The sequence below is a fragment of the Onychomys torridus genome, chromosome 8 (genome assembly GCF_903995425.1).
Source record: "Onychomys torridus chromosome 8, mOncTor1.1, whole genome shotgun sequence".
Lineage (NCBI taxonomy): Eukaryota > Metazoa > Chordata > Mammalia > Rodentia > Cricetidae > Onychomys > Onychomys torridus.
The window spans coordinates 31,857,207-31,876,301 of NC_050450.1; the positions used below are offsets into that span (position 1 = coordinate 31,857,207).

The 19,095-nt window shown below is 47.4% G+C and overlaps 1 protein-coding gene across 2 annotated transcripts; it reads left to right on the plus strand.

The window, feature by feature from the left end:
- Positions 1–292: 292 nt before the first annotated feature.
- C1qtnf2 (C1q and TNF related 2) lies at positions 293–18,276 on the plus strand. Of its 2 annotated transcripts, XM_036196907.1 has the most exons (4): positions 331–393; positions 6,980–7,053; positions 11,495–11,747; positions 17,494–18,276. In XM_036196907.1, the coding sequence occupies exons 3-4, from the start codon at positions 11,504–11,506 to the stop codon at positions 18,105–18,107; spliced, it is 858 nt and encodes a 285-aa protein (XP_036052800.1). In that variant the 5' UTR covers positions 331–393; positions 6,980–7,053; positions 11,495–11,503; the 3' UTR covers positions 18,108–18,276. The 2 variants fall into 2 exon arrangements, with proteins under 2 accessions (XP_036052802.1, XP_036052800.1); XM_036196909.1 differs by lacking the exon at positions 6,980–7,053 and having other exon boundaries at positions 293–393; positions 17,494–18,229.
- The last annotated feature ends 819 nt before the right edge of the window (positions 18,277–19,095 follow it).

Sequence of the window (19,095 nt, forward strand, 5' to 3'; positions counted from 1 at the left end):
ATCTTGTACTCACTCTCCAGTACGTGAACATTCATTCAGTGGGAATGTTCTCTACTGACAGTCTCGGATCCACGGAGGGGTAGATGCCACGGATGGTTCTGTAGACACTGGCAATCACACCAATAACCATGGCTCATGTACTAAACCTTCAAATGCTCTGACAGCCTCTACACACAGACATGCATCGACACACCCAAGTTGTCCCTGCCGCTGGAAGTCTTTCTGAAATCCGAAGGGGAAAAGAGCGCCAGCTGCTGGCTAGCGCACGTGACCTGGAAGGAAGGCACTCCCGCCCATGACGGGGTGGGAAAACTATGCCTGGGGCCCGCATCTCCCGCTGCTGCAGGCAGGACCGAGCACCGCCAGAGCTGGACGTGGCGCGGGGTAGAGAGGGTGAGTGTTGTGCCCCGCAGGGCCGAGAGTGGGGCGGACCTGGAGGAACCCTGGATGTTGCAGGCGCGAGATGAGGTAGCAGAGAGCTCGCCCCGGGATGGGGATGGGCAGCTTCTGCCTCTCCCTCTCTGTCTTGGGCATTATAGCCCAAATTCAAACGTTTCTAAAGAGCGTGTCGTGTGCCAGGCTCTGACTGGCGACTCATGGGTTAAGAAGGAAAAGAACTTTGTGGTTTACTGAGCACCTATTTGGTGCCAAGCCCTCGGGCCCTAAACTTGTGCGCTTTCGTTTCCATGACAATGAGTTATCTCTATCTTCAAAGGAGAAACTGACTCAGTCACTTTAAGGACAGGCTCAGGGCTGCACAGATGGCAGAGGCACTTAACCCTTTATGTCCGAGCTGATACCTGGATTCACAGGGTTAGCATTGATTGGGCCCATTATCTCATTTACTCTGGACATTCCTTTAAATATATTAAAATGAGGGGCGGGGCAGACTGCACTCAGGAAGTCATAGTAAATGACAGTCAGAAAATGACATCAAGTTCTCCACAGTTCTCTTCACTCCCCCACCTTCCTCAAACCATTTGTCTCTGGGCCTTGTCTGTTTTGTTTGAGACAGGGCCTCCTGCAGCCCAGTCTAGCCTCAAATTCACTAGTAGCTGAGGATGACCTTTGACTCCTGATCTTCCTGCTTCTGCCTGCTGGGTGCTGGGGTTGCAGGTGTGTGCCACCACATCAGATGTGTTCAGTCCTGGGGGTCATACCCAAGGCTTTGTGCACTCTCTGCAATCACTCCGCCTGCAGAGCTGTATCCCCAGCACCCAGGCCCCATTTTTATCTATCTTTTGTTCATATTCTCTATTCTCGATGCTCTCTGACCCACTGCACTGCAGGACCTTCACACTCAACCAAACTGTTGCAGTGGCCGGTAGTGGCCTCCCAGCCCAGTCTCTCCTGTAACACAAGAAGGCCTCTCTACATCTTGGCGTGGTGCGCCTCTGCTCTGCGACCATAAAACTGTTTGGTTTGTGACCTTTCAGAGGTCCTTCCCTTAAGTTGACCATCTGCCAGAGACTGTCTACACTAGACCAGCAGCACTAATGATGACAACGGCATTTAGCATTCTTTCAAAACCTCTCGTCACGGTTTTATTTCTGCATGGAACATCTTTGTTGTTGTCTGGTTGCTACATGCTTTCCACCACCAGATAACTCTGCTCCTCCACACATCTCTCTAGACATCGCCTCTGCCCTTCTTTCTAATTCAACTAGTATACCGCATCCAAATGCGTGGTGTCTTCTCAGATCCTAGCAGGGGCATCATGCTTGTTCCAGTAATGTATCAGTTGTATGGGTGAATTGGAATTCTTTACACAAGTTCAAAGTCATCTTTGAAGCTGTTCTGCCTCCATGAAGTCGTCAGCAAGTTACCCCCAAGGAAATCTGTGTGTGTGATTCTGTAAATGATCTTGGGGTGTAAAACCATAAGCAATACAAATATGTGGTGGTGTTTTGATGAAAAGGTAGAGTTTGTTCTTTCAAAAATGTTCAATTGCACCGAGGTGTCTTCAGTAAAGGAAAACGTTGGTTTTTAAAGTAGAAGGAAGGAAGGGAGGGAGGGAGGGAGGGAGGGAGGGAGGAAAAGAAAATCTGTGTGTGTGTGTGTGTGTGTGTGTGTGTGTGTGTGTGTGTGTATTGGTGAGTACACATGCACTTGAATAATGTTGAGGTCAGAGGACAATCTCAGATGTTGTTCCTTAGGAGCTGTCCATCCCTACCCACACCGAGTCAGGGTGTCTCACAGGCTTGGAGTTCACCAAGTTGGCTAGGCTGGCTGGCCAGGGAGTCTCAGAGATCTGCCTGTCTCTGCTTCTCCAGGGATGAAATTATAAGCACATTCCACCATGCTGGGCATCTCTTTTGTCTTGAGAATATTGTTCCCTGGCCCTGGAAGCCACTTTTTGTCTCTGCATTCCTTCCTGTTTGGTCCTGACCCTTCTGAATGAGCATCTTTTTTTATAATCTGGTACTGATGCTTCCTGCTCCCTGGTGTTCCCTAAGGGGTAGCAGACTGATGCACATACTTCCCCCACCTTTTCCCTGCCAGTCAGAGCCCTGAAAACCATATTTACCTCCAGAAGAGACCCTGCACAAATTGAATTGCTCAGTTAATCCCCTTCTATTCTAGGTCCAGTTTTGAAAGCAATTCTATGTCAAGCCTTTTCTAAAGCCAATGGTCCTCCCCGAGATGTGTCCTCTTCTGTAACTGGCTTACTTCTCTGCACACGTGCTCAGTCATGAAGATATCAGATATCGCTAGCCTGTTAGGGTCTCTCCTGCTAGCAGAGGAGCTAAGATGGAAGACCATGACCTCTGAGCCTGGCATTGGCAGGCCTGATTCCCCAGATATTCTTGACATAGGAAAATGGTTTTCCATTTTTCTGGACTGTGTTTTATCTTCTGCAAAGTGGAGATGCCAAAACCGGGCTCTCAGGACTGTGGGGAGAAGTACAGGGCCTGCAGGATGCCAGGTCCCCCAGAAAATCGAGCAATCTCCCCTTTCTTCCTCGGTCCCTGCATGTCCATGTGCCTGAGTGTGGGCATACCCAGGAGACAGTGTGCATGCAGAGGGCACAGGACAATCTCAGGGGTCAGGCCCAGACTCCCACCTTGTCTGAGGCTTGTTCTCATGTTTGCTTCTTGCTGTCCTGGGAGTTTCTAAGGAGTCCTGCGTCTCCACTTCCCGTTTGACTATAGGAGCGCCGGGATTACAGACTCACACTACTGTCTCTGGCTTTATGTGAGTTGTAGGGATTTGAACTCAGGCTTCCACACAAAATAGAAAGTGCTCTACTCACAGAGCCATCGCCTCAGCCCTAGAAATTTTTATTTGAACATGAAAACTACCTTAGAAAGCAAATTAAAAGTAAGTGTAATGCCGACTCCCTACTTTAGGAGACAGAGGCTGAAAGGTCAGAAGTGTAGGAATTTTTCCAGTACATAGTGAGTTCTAGGTCAGCCTAAGACACATGAGACACTGTCAAAACACTAAAAGTACAGATATGGAGGCTTGGCATGTTGGCACACAGCCACAATCCCAAAACTTGGGTAGCCAATGCAGGAGGATTACTGACAAGCTCCAGGCCAGCTGACTCTATCTACATAGTCACTTCAGGCTAGCCTGGGCTTCACAAGGAGACCCTGTCTCAAAAAAAAAAAAAAAAAAAAAAAAATGCAGTGCAATCTGAGGTCCATATGAGGACAAATGATTAGTAAGCAGCAAGCTGATCACTTTTGTATGTATTTGTGTGGTGTCTGTGTATGTGTGTATGGTGTGTGTTCACATGTACGTTAATATGTATACATCAGAAGCCAGAAGTGAATGTCAGGTGTCTACCTCTATGGTGTCCACCTCCTTTTTTTTTTTTTTTTTTTTTTTTTTTGAGACAGACTCTCACTGACCCTGGAATTGAAATCTCAGCTGGGCTTCAGAGACCCACCTGTCCCCACACCTCCAGCACTGAGGAAGCAAGTGCACATCACCACACCTGGCTTTTATATGGATGCTGGGGATCTAGCCTTGGGTCTTCATGCTTGTGCAGCAAAGCACTTTACCCTGGAGCCATCTCCCCAGCCTCCAGCCACAACTCTCGCTGAGATGGCATTTCCTCAGTGACAGAGTTGTTTCCCACTGCTTTTCAGCCTCTATCAGCTTACATGATGTCATCTTAAAGAAACTGATCACTAGGTTTGCCACTGACAACCTCCTTCAGAGTACAGCATGTCTGGAGAGTAAGGTCTAGAATACTGTGCTCAAATGTAGGTATGTGTACCATTTGTATGCTATGCCAATGGAGGCCAGAAGAAGGATTCGGAGCCTCTGAAATGCTAGCTACAGAGGACTGCCATGTGGGTATTGCCAACCTGAGTTCCATTCCCAAAACCCTCATGGAAGAAGGAAATAACATACTCCTGGGAGTTGTCCACTAACCTCCACATGGACTCTGTGATATACTTTGCTATGTGCAAACATGCACGCAAATACACAAACATACAATCAATATACATTAATAAGAAATACTAAAATTTGAGTCACAAATGTGAAAAACCTCACAGGGTTTCAAAAATTAGTGTTAAGTATTGTAAAATATGGCACTGGAGAGATAGGTCAGCAGTTAGGACTGGCTGCTGTCAATTCTGGTTCAATACCCAGCACACAGTGGCTCACACTGTTTATACTCCAGTTCCAATGTGTTCATATCCCTCTTCTGGCCTCCACAAGCACCAGACACACTCATGGTGCAAATACATGCATGCAAGCAAAACACCCATACACATAAAATAAAACTTAAAATACATTTTAAAAATATATTTCAAAGATTGTAAAATGTCTCACTAATGATTTCTTTGAAGATTACATGTTCAAATGACAGGATACATTGTCCTAAATAACATTGACATTAATTTCACCTGCTTCTTTTTACCTTTTGAATGTTGACCATGAGATCATTTTAAATGTCCTTTTCCTATCGGACAACACTGTCCAATTATTCTCCCCCACCATACAGGTCTGCCAAGCCAAGGCTGACTGACCCTTTGCAGATGCGGAGACAGAAGAACAAACACCCTCAGATCTCTTCCCCTACTCCCCACATCCCACTCAGCAACTGCATCCTTCTCCTTGGCCCTCCAGGTGGTACAACAGCCACAGGCAAGGTGGAGCTTGCTGGCCTCCATGTCAATTACCAGGAGCCTGGCTTCACAGGAGGGGGGGGGCGCCCCCTTCTATCCCTGTAGCCGGTTCTTCAGATGAGGCTCAGACCTGAAGCAGCCTGGGCCAGAGGGCTGCCCTGCACCGCCCACCTTGTTGGATGTTATGTTCGTTGATTTTGAAGATCCTCCAGTATATGTAGGTGAAAATAGAATCCTTCAATATTAATCTCAGGACTGACTTCCTGTGTGCCTTCAGAAATGCTGGCCGAGACAAGCACAGCCAGATCCTAGCTTCTGAGACCTCTCATTAGGTCATAATTTATCTTTAGACCTCTGTTCCTAGGCAGAGCCAACAATGGGGAGGGAGAAAAAAAGGGGGGGAAGTTAAAATATTTCTCGGCAAGAAGACCCCATGCTTTCCAACTCTGTATTCACTTTGAAATCCTTTGTCTCTCTTCTGGGCAGTGCAGTGTTTCTAAGTGGGCCCCAAACTTGAGATCCCAGAAAAGTGGGAGTCCTGAGAGCTCCATAGGAGCTGCAGCCAGCCCTTCTCTTCCAGGCCACCTCAGCACTTCGAGAAGCTGGGAGAGGACTGCTTCTAATTTGCTTCCTGGAATTGGGGGAGGCAGGGTGTTTTCCATTAGAGAATTCTCACTGCCATCAAAGCAGATTTTTCAACAGTCTTCAGCCATCTGCAAGCAAGCTCTCTTTAACCCCAGTCACCAGCCTGTCCCTTCTAAAGCCACACACAGGAGAATTGCCCTGTTGGGTCTGATCCAGAGGTCCTCTTCTGCTGAGAATGAGGCAAGGCATCACTCCAGGGTCTCCTGGAGGCCGTGAGGACTTTCAGCCTCAACTGAACTGCAATTTTAGAGCTCAGGTCTCTATATTCTCAATAGCTAAGTGTGGCTCTGTCAACCACAAATGCATCAGAATCATGTTGTATTTCTTGGATTATGAGTGACCATTGCATGCAAAGTCACTTAATTCATATTGAACATATACTGTATATGGCACTGTACTAGGCTCCAGTGTTACACGGAGAGACAGGCAGAGCTCCCACTTCCCCAGATCTCCCAGTAAGAAGAGACAGAGGTGAATCATGACCACAATTGGGTGATGTACATGAAAGATAGGCAGGACAGGGCAGCCCAAGAGCATTGTGGGTCAGATACCTTACTTAGACTGTGGGCAGTCCTCCCCAAGGAGCTGAGACTAGACCTGAGGCTTCAAGGATGGGATGGGTAGCTGATAGGACTTCTGGGGATCAGGTTAGGAATGGAGGGGGCAGATAGTCAACTGCAGTGTTTAGAAGTGTAATCTCATTCTTGACACAGACTCTGTAGGTTAAAAAATGGCATTGTGTCCATGAAATGGTTAAGAAAACAAGTGACTGGTTTTTCCAGGGATCTTCACCACTGAGAAAAGAATTGTTTAGTCTATTTGAGATCTTCAGATCTTCAAGTGGAGATTGATCAGCACCTGGGCCTCACAGCCTCACTCAAAGGCCCAGACAAGCATTCCTGGCATTTGCAACCTACGGACCACATTCCAGAAAAATACAGGGGGCCAGTGTTCCCACCTCTGCCCCTTCTCCTGTCACAGTCTTGGCAGAAGCCCTCAAGAATGAGCCAGAGGCCGTGTCCTGGGAAGTGTGGAGGGAGAAGTCTCTTGCCCTACAGTGGGCTACAGGCTGGAGCTGTGGGCTCCCAGGGCTTTCCTGGAACATGCATACTCATGAATCACTAGCTACTTTCCTGAGAGGCTAGAAGCCCAGGACTGAACAGATTAAAACCAGACTTTAGAACACATCCAAGTTTAACACCTCATGAATCCATTTCTAGGATTTAACTATCATTTTTTTCCTTTAGCAAGAAGACTCTATGAAGCCTTTCTTCCCATCCCATACCCAGAAAGACAAATTTAGGTAACAGTGTTTAAAAAGGTAAGGGGGTGGTGATGGTTAATTTCTTTTTTTTTTCTCCCCCCCCCCCTCCCGGACCAATTGAACCTCTCTTTATGGAACATTTGCTGTATGTGTAATATTCTGCAAGATCAGCTGCAGAGACAGGGGCAGAAAGACAGACCTTTGTCTGAGCAATCCAAAGGACAGTTTCTGTCCGGGCCAGGTATGAAAAAAAATGGGTGGAAGAGAGAAAAATTGCCTGAATTAATGGTTTCCATTTCCTCTGGCTCTTAGATTCCTTTTTCCTCTCCCCACAGACTCTGAATCTCAAACATGTATTTTTTAAGGTGTGTGTGTGTGTGTGTGTGTGTGTGTGTGTGTGTGTGTATGTGTGTACACCTCATATATGAGGGTACTCTCAGATGCCAGATGAGGATGTCAGATCCCCTGCAATTACAGATGATTGTGAGCTGCCCACTATAGAAGCTGGGAATTGAACCCAGGTCCTTTGGAAGATCAGAAGGCACTCTTAACCACTGAGCCATCTCCCCAGCCCCAAAGTAGCTAGTTCTTAAATATCTGAATATGCTTGAAAGTTTGTAAGCAGGTGGCCAGCTGTAGTCCTGTGCTTATGGGATTTAGGAATGGCAGGGATGATGATAAATCCAACACCGCCAAGTGATTGCCAAAATGAGGCAAGAAGTGAAGAGCCAGGCCTGAACGAAGAGCTGCCTCAAGGAGGGGGTCAGGGAATGCCTGGAAGAAAGACCGAGAGTTGAGCCCGAGGACAAGGTACTAAGTTAGGAGCAGAGGGGTTGGACCTTGGCCTGATGGAGGCCCTGTCGCTAGCCAACAAGCAAAGGAAGGGAGGAGCAGAGGCTGGGGTGAGGCTGAAGCCCAGTCATTTCAGGCCTTGTGGAGTCTGTTAGGGGTTCCTGTGTTTGCGGCCTACAGCCAAAAGCTACTGGACCAGCTTGAAGAATGAGGTGTCTGATGGATGGTTTTCAACTCTGGCTGCGGCATATGAAAAAAGGCTGGAAGTCGTGGAGTATGCACAGGAATGGAAGGTGTTGAAAGTCCAAGTGAGGAATGAATAACAGGATGAGGGGGTGCTTTGCAAACCCCAATCCCGATGTCTTGGCTAGGATCCTAGCAGACCCCACACCATGAACACTCCAGAAGGGTTTGTGGTGGGAGTCAGGGCCCTGGATGATCCTGTCCATTTAACCATTGAAGTAGACACTTTTCACAGAACAGGAAGTATTTAGTTGTTTTGTTCTCTCTCTCTCTCTCTCTCTCTCTCTCTCTCTCTCTCTCTCTCTCTCTCTCCCTCTCTCTGCCCCCCATCTCTCTCTCTCTCTGTTTAATTTTATTTATGTGTATTGGTATTCTACCTACATGATATGTCTGTGTGAGGGTATAGGATCCCCTGGAACTGGAGTTAGACAGTGGTGAGCTGCCATGTGGGTGCTGGAAATTGAACCCATGTCCTCTGGAAGAATAGTCAGTGCTCTTAACCACTGAGCCCCCCCTTTTTTGTGTGTGCCTTTGAGACATGTTTCCATGTAGCCAAAGTTGGCCTTGAACTTGCTATGTAGCTTGAGGATAACTTTGAACTCCTGATCCTTCTGTCTCCACCTGAATGCTGTGATTACAGGTGTGCACCACCACACCCCAGAGGACAAGAGGTTTTCCTCAAGTATCTGATTACCAAAGTATCCTGAGAAAGCAGAAATATCACTTTGCCATTTTCAGAGTCATGTGGCATGCATGTGTATAAAGCTGTAAAATAGAACACAACATATCAAAGAATGCTATGTGTGCCTTTGGTTTGTGCTTCAAGGTCTCTTCTATAATTTGGGATGCTTGGAAGGAAAACATCTAAGCAATGCTGACAGCATGGGAAGCATTTTTATATCAGGGCAGCCAATGCCAAGTTCAAATAGAACTTCTGCCACTAACTAGTTGTGTAAACATGAGCAAATTGTCTCTTGGGGAGGAAGTTATGGAAGGGAGAAAGGCAATGTGGGGTAAGCATGGTCACTAACGATAGCTGGCCATGGGTAAAGCCTACTTCCTAGGTATGACAGTGGGCAAACAACTTCACCTCTTAGAGCCTTGGTTTCTTCCTTTGAAAACTAGGATGGTTTTTGCCTTTTTAGGGCTTATTGTACCTTTCCAATAACACAATGCAGGTAAAGAGCTTCATGCAGACCCTGGAACATTGCAGGTGCTTAATAATGTCAGTTTGTCTCTGTCTGATATTATAGATGACCAATATCATTTATAACTGAAGGAGTTGGACTTGACACCCTCCCTGAGTTGGTTCTATGTTTATGTAAAAGGCTGTGGGAGAGTCACTCCAGCCAGCTGATCAGAGGCTTGCTACCTTCTAAGCATGCTGTCCCCATCCCGCTTTCTCACCAGGGCCATCATGTGGGTGGTGGTTTGAGTGTGGTGCTCATGAGGAGCAGAGCTATTTAGAGTCTTGTTTTTCTTGGAGGTGCTGGGAAGCAAGGAAACTGTCCTCTCCCTTCAGCTCTGGAAGCAAATCTAGTCCCCTGCCTTTCTTTCCAAAGCTATTCCTGGCTCCAGCTGCAGGAATGCCTCTGGGGCTGAAGGAACCTTCAGGCTCCAGTTCCAAAAAAAAATAAAATAAAACTAAAACATCTCCCTGTGTGTCCCAGAGCAGCCCGCCCTGTAGGCTGTGGGGCCTGCCCAGCCAGCTGTCACTGAGAGAACATTAGACAGGGGAGAGCAGGTGTCCCCACCCCACCCCCAAGGTCCTGTGGCTGTACTTTAAGGCAGAATAGAGAACATTGTGATAGATATGTCCCTGTGCCCACTCCAGTCTGTTTCTTTGCTGTGACTTTAGCTGTTCTTGGAGTTTCCATCTACTTATAAGTCACTCCACCTCCCTCCCTTCTCCCGACCTCCCTCCCTTTCTTGCTAATATGAAATGTTTATAAGTCACAAATTTCCAGATCATTTCAAAACTGCTTGGAAAATTAATTTCCATTCTGTAAGACTTCCAGGTCTGTTTCAGCTCCTAAATAACAGGGCTGGGGATAGTAGCTCAATGGCTGAGCACTTGTCTAGAACACAAGAGGCCCAGGGTTCAATCCCTAACTCAGGGGGAAAAATCCAAATTATACCAGCCCATTTTTCACAACTTTCATCTCATTTAGCAGGAGGAGGAAAGAGAAAAAGGGACCTGAGGTGTGTCTGGGCCAGTTTTCCAGAAGCATCTGTCATTGGTGTGATACTAACGCACATGATTTATTAGGCTAAGCAAGCCTGGTACAAGAAGTACAATCAACTGGGTGGTGGTGGCGCACGCCTTTAATCCCAGCACTCTGGAGGCAGAGGCAGGTGGATCTCTGTGAGTTTAAGGCCCACCTGGGCTACAGAGTGAGTTCCAGGAAAAGGCCCAAAGCTACAGAGAAACCCTGTCTCAAAAAAAAAAAAAAAAGAAGCACAATCAAGTATGGTCCCCAATGTTTGAGTCCCTCTGTCCCTTTATAAACAAACCCCAGTTAGTGAGGGAAGCTCGGGCTAGCCTGAGAAACTTAGTGAGACCTTGTCTCACAAGAAAAAGTAAGAAGGGAGCTGGGGGTGCAGCCTAGTGGCAGAGCACTGGTAGAAACCATGGGTTCACTCTCTACTACTGAAAAAAATCTCCTGACCTTGTTCCAAGGGAACATCCAAAGACAGTCGCAAAGCCTTTGCAATTATCAGCATCAAGACCAAAGCAGGGTGGGAAGCAAAAGGGGTGAGGGGAGGAGCAGGTAGTAAGTTCTTTCTGCGTTTCAGCTACTTGGATGAATGACTGCCTAATGGTGAACCGCTTGCTCTCAAGACCCTGCAAGCTGTATCTGAGCACAGGATTCAGCTATCCAAGTATGCCCTTAAGATACAACTGATATTGCCGGTTGTTGGTGGTACACACCTTTAATCCCAGCACTTGGGAGGCAGAGGCAGGCAGATCTCTGAGTTCAAGGCCAGCCTGGTTGGTCTACAAATCAAATTCCAGGACAACCAGGGCTACACAGAGAAACTCTGTCTTGGAAAAAAAAATATATATATATGATGATACTGTCTAGATTAGTGTTCCTTAACCTTCCCAATGCTACAACCCTTTAATACAGTTGCTCATGTTGTGGTGACCCCCAACCATAAAAGTATTTCCATTGCTACTTCATAACTGTAATTTTGCCACTGTTACAAATTGCAATATAAATATCTATGTTTTTCTAAGGTCTTAGGCAACCCCTGTAAAAAGGCTGTTCAACCCCTCAAAGGGGTCACAACCCACAGGTTGAGAACCACTTGTCTAGATGGATGTTTGTGATGCAGGGAAGAGAGACAGACAGAATTGCAATTGCATCCACGCCTCCTCCTCCTGAGGCCTCTGGACTGACCAGTAGCGTGTCAGAACCACGGCCACTCTCATCAGCCAGAGCTCTTTTGTCACCCACAGGTGGCCACCATGATCTCCTGGGTGCTCTTGGCCTGTGCCCTGCCGTGTGCTGCTGACCCGCTGCTTGGCGCCTTTGCTCGAAAGGACTTCCAGAAAGGTGGCCCTCAACTTGTCTGCAGCCTGCCTGGTCCCCAAGGCCCCCCTGGCCCTCCAGGAGCACCAGGATCCTCAGGAATGGTGGGAAGAATGGGTTTTCCTGGTAAAGATGGCCAAGATGGTCAGGACGGAGACCGGGGGGACACTGGAGAAGAAGGTAAGAGACCTACACCTGCCCTCTTGTCCACTCAGAGTTGACAACATCTTGTGTGAGGGATGATTCAGAGTGACACATATTCACAGTGGACAGTAGGGGACCAGGTAGGCAAGGGACAGGTTGGATACCCTCTTTGTCCTTCCACTTTGGATATTCCTTCTAGCTGTGACCTTTCACCCCTGCTATTTATCAGCATCCTTAAATGTACATCTGAAACACAGGGAAATTATAGCAGTTTTCTGTTCTCGGTGCTAGTGAATAAACCCCAGACCTTGTGCAGGTTAAGTACACGCTCCACCCTGCCAGCCCCACGATAACTTTTAGTTACATGGCGTTTTAACACTGACGGGGCATTTTGAGTAAGTCATTCATCAGATCATCAATACTGTCCTGTGCTGTAAAGCAAATGCCCTCATTGTTCCACGTTTCAAATGAGGAGGCTAAGAGTCAGTCAAGGCTGAGCATGTCATAGCTGCAAGCGCTTAAACTCTGGGAACAATCCTGAATACTAATTTTGACGAGTGTCTCAACCTCCCCTAACAGTAGCATCCCCATATCTACAACAGTGGTGCCAACAGTACCTACCTCACCAGAGCGGGAGGCAAGAACTATATTAAGCTCTCATCTTGAAGTCCTTGTTACAGTGTTACTCACCCCTAACCTCATTGCTGACCTTAGATTCCAAACCCAAGGTGTTTCCTATCACACAAAACCAACTCCTCAAAGTTCACCTCTTCCTAGGAGAAGACTTCTAACAATAAAGGAAATCCTTGGACCCAAGGAGGTCCTGCAAGGTGCCAGGCACTGGATGGCAACATCCCGAATCCTTTGACCCCCTGGCATATTGGGGTCAAGCAGGGCCTGCCAGAGCCTTCCTGGAGATGAGCCTGTGGGTGCGGTGGGAGATGGTCTCTGTCAACCTCTCTCCTTGATCAGGAGCAAAGAGAGAGCAGGCCAGGGACTCTCTAGGTGGTATCTCCTGCCAGAGGTCAAGCAACTGAAAAAGAAGGCAGTGTTGAGAGGTAGAGATGGAGCAGCCGGATGTATGTAACCCGATCAAATCCAGGTCACCTTGGGACCAGAACAGTATTAATGTCTAGCCACGCCCCACAGCTGACAAACACAAATCCATCTCTAGAAAAGTCTCAGGAAGGAAAGTCGATGTTTCCTGAAGGCTTTCAGAAGGTAATGAAGAAGGCGGATCACACAGCCTGAGTTGGAAGTTCCTGCCAGCTTCCCTTGCTGAGCCAAAGTGGTCATCTCCATTCTTCCTGTTCCCTCAGCCCGTCTCCTAGCTTTTGTTCATCTTAGTTTTCTAATTTTCATTAATTACTTATGTGCCTATGTATGTGTGAGTGCTCATGTATGTGCATGAGTGTGTATGTGTGCGTGCGTGTATGTGTGTGTGTGTGTGTGTGTGTGTGTGTGTGTGTGTGTGTGTTCCTATGCATGTGAGTGCCCATGGAGGCCAGATGAGGACACTGAGGCACTTGGAACTGGAGTTACAGGTGTCGATGGACTTTTCTTTGGGCCACTGGCTCACAAAAAAATGAGACTTATTTTTAATTCACAGAGACTTATTATTAATTATGAAAGCTCTGCCTTAGCCTAGGCTTGTTACTAACTGGTTCTTATAACTTAAGTTAACCTGTACCTTTTAATCCACATTCTTTTTTTGGGGGGGGGGGGGGGGGGGGGGCTGAGGATCGAACCCAGGGCCTTACACTTGCTAGGCAAGCACTCTACCACTAAGCTAAATCCCCAACCCTTAATCCACATTCTTTTACATGGCTCAGTTACCTTTACTCTATACTGCCTATCCTGCTTCCTCTCCATTGGCCGGTGACTCCACCTTCTTCTTCCCAGAGTTCTCTCTGCCCCTCAAATCCTGTCTAGCTATTGGCCATTTCGTTTTTTGGGGTTTTTGTTTGTTTGTTTTTTTTTTATTAAAGCAGTCCAAGTGAAACATTTTCACAGTGTACAAAAAGATTATTCCACAACAGACAGGTGGTTGTGAGTTGCCCAATGTGGGTGCTGGGACACTAACTCTGGTCCTCTGCAAGTGCTCTTGATGGCTGAACCATCTCCCCAGCCCTTCATTTCCACTGTTATCAAGGTCTTGACTAGCTTTATCTGCATTTTCTCTCCATTTGTCATTTACCCCCTTTGGCGTTAAGCGTGTGCTCACATGCTTACCACTGGCTCACATGTCCTGCCCTCATTTCATGTGTTAATTGTGTACATAAACGGCTTGGTATATTAATTGTATTTCCAGATACCTACAGAAAAGTGGAGAAGGGTGCATACCTGGTTGATGCACAGTGCAGTGGTTGTGTCTAGAAAGCGAGAGGGAGATGAGACGTGTTTAAGGAAGACTCCTCATGTATTCGTACCATTTGAATTTATCACCATGACACTGTACCTGTGTCCCACTCACACAGTTTAAAAATGGTTCCTGGCAGGAGAGATGTTTCCATGCTTAGGAACACTGGTTGCTCTTCCCGAGGATCCGAGTTTGGTTCTCAGATGTGGCGGCTAACATCCATCTGTAACTCCAGTTCTAGCCTTGGGCACCACATAGGCTCCAGGCACACAGGTGGTACACACACCTACATGCAAGCAAAACATCCATAAACATAAAATGAAAATTTTTGGAAAATGGCTCCTGAAAATTAGATATTCAATAAGAAAATGCTATTTGGAAATCTATTTCCCAATTTATTAAAGTAATGAAAGTTTAAATATATGACAGTAAACTCGGGACTAAAAATATAGTATGTTTTAGGATCCTCTAGGGGAACATATATCACTGTCTTAGTAACTGTTCTATTACTGTGAGAGGCACCCTGACCAAATGTCCTGGATAGTTCTATGTCAGCTTGACACAAGCTAAAATCATCTGATCGGAGGAAACCGCAATGAGGAAAATGCCTCCATGAGATAGGGTAAGGAAGGCTGTAAGGCATTTTCTCTTTCTTTCTTTTTTTTTTTTTTTGGTTTTTCGAGATAGGGTTTCTCTGTGCAGCTTTGTGCCTTTCCTGGAACCTACTTGGTAGCCCAGGCTGGCCTCGAACTCACAGAGATCCGCCTGCCTCGTGCGCCACCACCGCAGGCGGCATTCTTAATGAGTGATTGATGGCGGAGGGCCCAGCCCATTGTGGGTGGTGCCATCCCTGGGCTGGTGGTCCTGGGTCTATAACAGAGCAGGCTGAGCAAACCCTGTGGATGGAGCAAGCCAGTAAGCAGCACCCCTCCATGGCCTCTGCATCAGCTCCTGCCTCCAGCGTCCTGCCCTGTTTGAGTTCCTCTTCCTTCAATGATGTGCTGTGGATGTGTAAACCAAATAAACCCTCTTCTCCCGAAAGGTGCTTTGTCATGCCATTTCATTGCAGCAATAGAAACCTTAACTAAGACACCAAGGTAACTTTTTTTTTTTTTTAAAGCATTTAATTGGGGGCTTTCCAGTTTCAGAGAGTTAATCCATTATCATCACAGCAGGGAGCATGGTGGCAAGCAGGAGGCGTGGCGCTGGAGAAGCAGCGGACAGCTCTATTTTCTGATCCACAAACAAAGGGAGAGCCACTGGGCCTGGAGTGGGCGTTTGAAACCTCAAAGCTGTCCCTAACAACACTGCTCCTCCCACAAGGCCCCACCTTCTAACCCTTCCCTGACAGCTCACCGCCTGAAGTCTAAGCATGAGAATGTCAGAGCCTATGGGGGCCAGTCTCATTCAGATCACCTCATTCCCCTCCCTGGACCCCACAGGCTTAGAGCCATGTCATAATGCAGAATGAATTCAGCCCAACTTTAAAAGTCCCTATAGTCGATCAGTTTTAAGACTGTTTAAAAGTCCAGAGTCTCCCGTGTGACACCAGGCCATCTCTTAACTGTAACCCCCTGTAAAATAAAAATCAAAAGCACACTACATATTTCCATCATGCAGTGGCACATGGAATATACATTACCGTGCCAAAGTGAAGGAAGGGAAGGGGAGCATAGTGAGGAAATACTGGACCAAAGCAAGAACAGAAACCAGCATGGCAAACTCCAAATTCCACATCTCTGTGTCTGATGTCAAAGTGTTCTCCAACGCCTTCCAGCTTTGTTGAGTGCAGCCATTACAAACAGGGCTTTTTGATAAGCTTACGTGACACGGGCTGAACAGTCCAATATGACCAGATGCACGACAGAAAGGCTGATAACTCAGTAGCTGCTCAGTCCACGAGGCTGCATACCTCAGCAGTCCCAGTCTGGCAATGAAGTCCTGGAGGATTCCTGGAGGGCCACAAGTCTTCAGTCCACAGTGGATGGCTGGAGGGGCTGGTAATGTCAGCAAAGGGCGGTCGCAGCAATAGGAGCAAGGTGGATGCACTCACCAGCTGGGAGTGAAAGCAGACAGACAGGAGCAGAAACCTCTCCTCAGATCTCTTTCTGTCTGGGACACAGCCAGGAGGCACTGTCCACTGTAGGACAGCGTCCTCCTCATTCACTTTACTTCTTCCCTCACAGACCTGCCCAGTGGCATGGCTCATAACTGATTCAGATCCAATCAGGTTGACAACCAAGATTAGCATCACACGGTGAAATGCCTACATACTACACAGAGGAAACAAAGTACTTTGTCAGGGCAAAAAAAAAAAAAAAGGACTGCTAAAAAGTCTCCCCCACCCCCACTTCAGTATATGTGACCATCGTTGCCCTGTGTCTGGTGATGCTCAGATGTTCATTAGTGCCAGCACCTCTCAGGACCAAGGCCTTTGATGGGCTTTGACATGCCTTCCACAACCCTGCCACTCTGCCAGTGCACAGCTGTGTTAAGACAGAACCCCAACCCCCTTCCATACATGTTGCACTTAAAAAAGGTTTGAGGAGCCAGCCAGGTGACTCTACTGGAATCCCAGCATGTGGGAGGTAGGAGAAGAGTCAGCAGTATAAGGCCAGCCTTGGCTTTGCAGCACGTTCACACCAGCCACAGGCCACGGGAGACCATCTCAAAGGCAATAAATAAAATGTTGTGTTCAAGAGTCATTAAGTACAAATGCCATTTGTAAAAAAAAAAAAAAAAAAAAATGTGTATTTTATGAAATATCAAGAGGTGTTCTCTGAGTAAATATTTGGGGATGTTCTGCAGGGTTTATCAGCTGACGTTTAACATTGAGATGGTGTTTGCCAGGCACTGTCCTGTGCACTGAGAGAACCCAGGGACCTGTGGCACTGTTGTTCTCTTGGCACCTGGAAGTTTCTGGCACCCACTGCTGTTTCGGCTCAGTGGACTTCACAGTGGTCTTTATGTAACATGTAAACCCACCTCCTTCTTCTTGTTTTCCTGAAACAGACTCATGTAGCCCAGGCTGGCCTCAAACTCACGATGTAGCCAAGATGATCTCGAACTCCTGATACTCCCCTCACCCTCACACAGTGTGCTAGGAATACAGGAGTACACCACCACGTCTAGTTTTGTGCAGTATTGAGGATTGGACCCGTGAGTTCACACATGCTAGGCAAGCACTCTACCACCTGAGCTACATTCCCATCCCAGTGAATTAATCTGCTGCCCTGATTCCCAGGGCTCTGAAAGGCCTCACAATCCTGGTTTTCCTGAAAAAAAAAACAGGAAAAGCACCTCTAGTCATGCCTTCAGCATTTGTCCCCTCCTGAGTGCCCCAAAGCCTTCTCATTCTCTCCAGCCACGGGCCCTGCCCAGGTTTTACAGGTCCCTTATAAAACCAGCTCTTCTGTCTTCCAGGTCCACCTGGCCGGACAGGTAACCGTGGAAAACAAGGACCAAAGGGCAAAGCTGGCGCCATTGGGCGGGCTGGCCCTCGAGGACCCAAGGGGGTCAGCGGTACCCCAGGGAAGAATGGCACGCCAGGCAAGAAGGGACCTAAAGGCAAGAAAGGGGAACCTGGGCTCCCAGGCCCCTGCAGCTGCGGTAGCAGCCGTGCCAAGTCGGCCTTTTCGGTGGCGGTGACCAAGAGCTACCCACGGGAGCGACTGCCCATCAAGTTTGACAAGATTCTGATGAATGAGGGTGGCCACTACAATGCATCCAGTGGCAAGTTCGTCTGCAGCGTGCCAGGGATCTACTACTTCACCTATGACATAACGCTGGCCAACAAACACCTGGCCATTGGCCTGGTGCACAATGGCCAGTACCGCATTCGGACTTTCGATGCCAACACCGGCAACCACGACGTGGCCTCGGGCTCTACCATCCTAGCTCTCAAAGAGGGCGACGAAGTCTGGCTGCAGATCTTCTACTCAGAGCAGAATGGACTCTTCTACGACCCTTACTGGACCGACAGCCTCTTCACAGGCTTCCTCATCTATGCTGACCAAGTAGACCCCAACGAGGTCTAGATAAGCTGGAGACGAGTTTCTGGAGATGGGTGCTGATGGAGGAAGACCCCTGGACTGGGGCTGGGGTCTGGCAGTCGTGGGAGTTTCTGTTCCCAGGCTGGCCTCCTCTGTTGCTGCTTTCAAAAAAAGAAATCATTAAATCCAAGCTTTTGTTTCATTATTTGTCTGTTTGCTCACTAATTATCTGTTGAAAAACAGGCACTGGGCTAAACTCTGTGAGTTACATACACCAATGGCCAAGACAGAGTTCCTATCCTCATGGGAAATACAGTTCGCAAATAAAGAGAAAACAATATAATTATTCTACCACATGGAAATAGGCATGGGGAAGTGGCTGAAATATTTATCTTTATTTATTTAGAGTTCATCACTTAGGTCTGCTTATACACAGGCATACTTTTTGTTTGTTTGTTTTTTGAGACAGGGTTTCTCTGTGTAAGTTTGCGCCTTTCCTGGAACTTGCTTTGTAGGGCAGGCTGGCTTCGAACTCACAGAGATCTGCCTGGCTCTGCCTCAAGACGTGCGCCATCACCATCTGGCTAAACTTACAGATTTTTGCTTACATGCATACCCTGTACTATCGCATAGATCAGGAACAAACCGATACCACTCCCACCCCTGTCTGCTACAGCTCTCTGGGATTCCTTCACGCCAGAGCAGATGCTCCTCCGCTTACATTAGGATTATGTATGAAACACAGGAAGTTTAAAATATTGTTCGGTTAAAGGTACATTCAACAGTGCACATCAGGGTCTAGCCACATAGCACATATTAGAGCAATTGTTCACCTTGATGGGTTGCCAACTGCCAGTGCCCTGCATTGCAATGGCCGCTGTCCTACACATATTCAGTGGGGGGAAAGATCAAAACTCCAGGTAGTTTCTACTGAATGTGTATTATTTTTTGTACCATCATAAAATAAAAAATTTACAGGTCAAAGCATTGTAAATTAGAAACCATATGTGCACGGAAAAGCTGGGCACTGAAG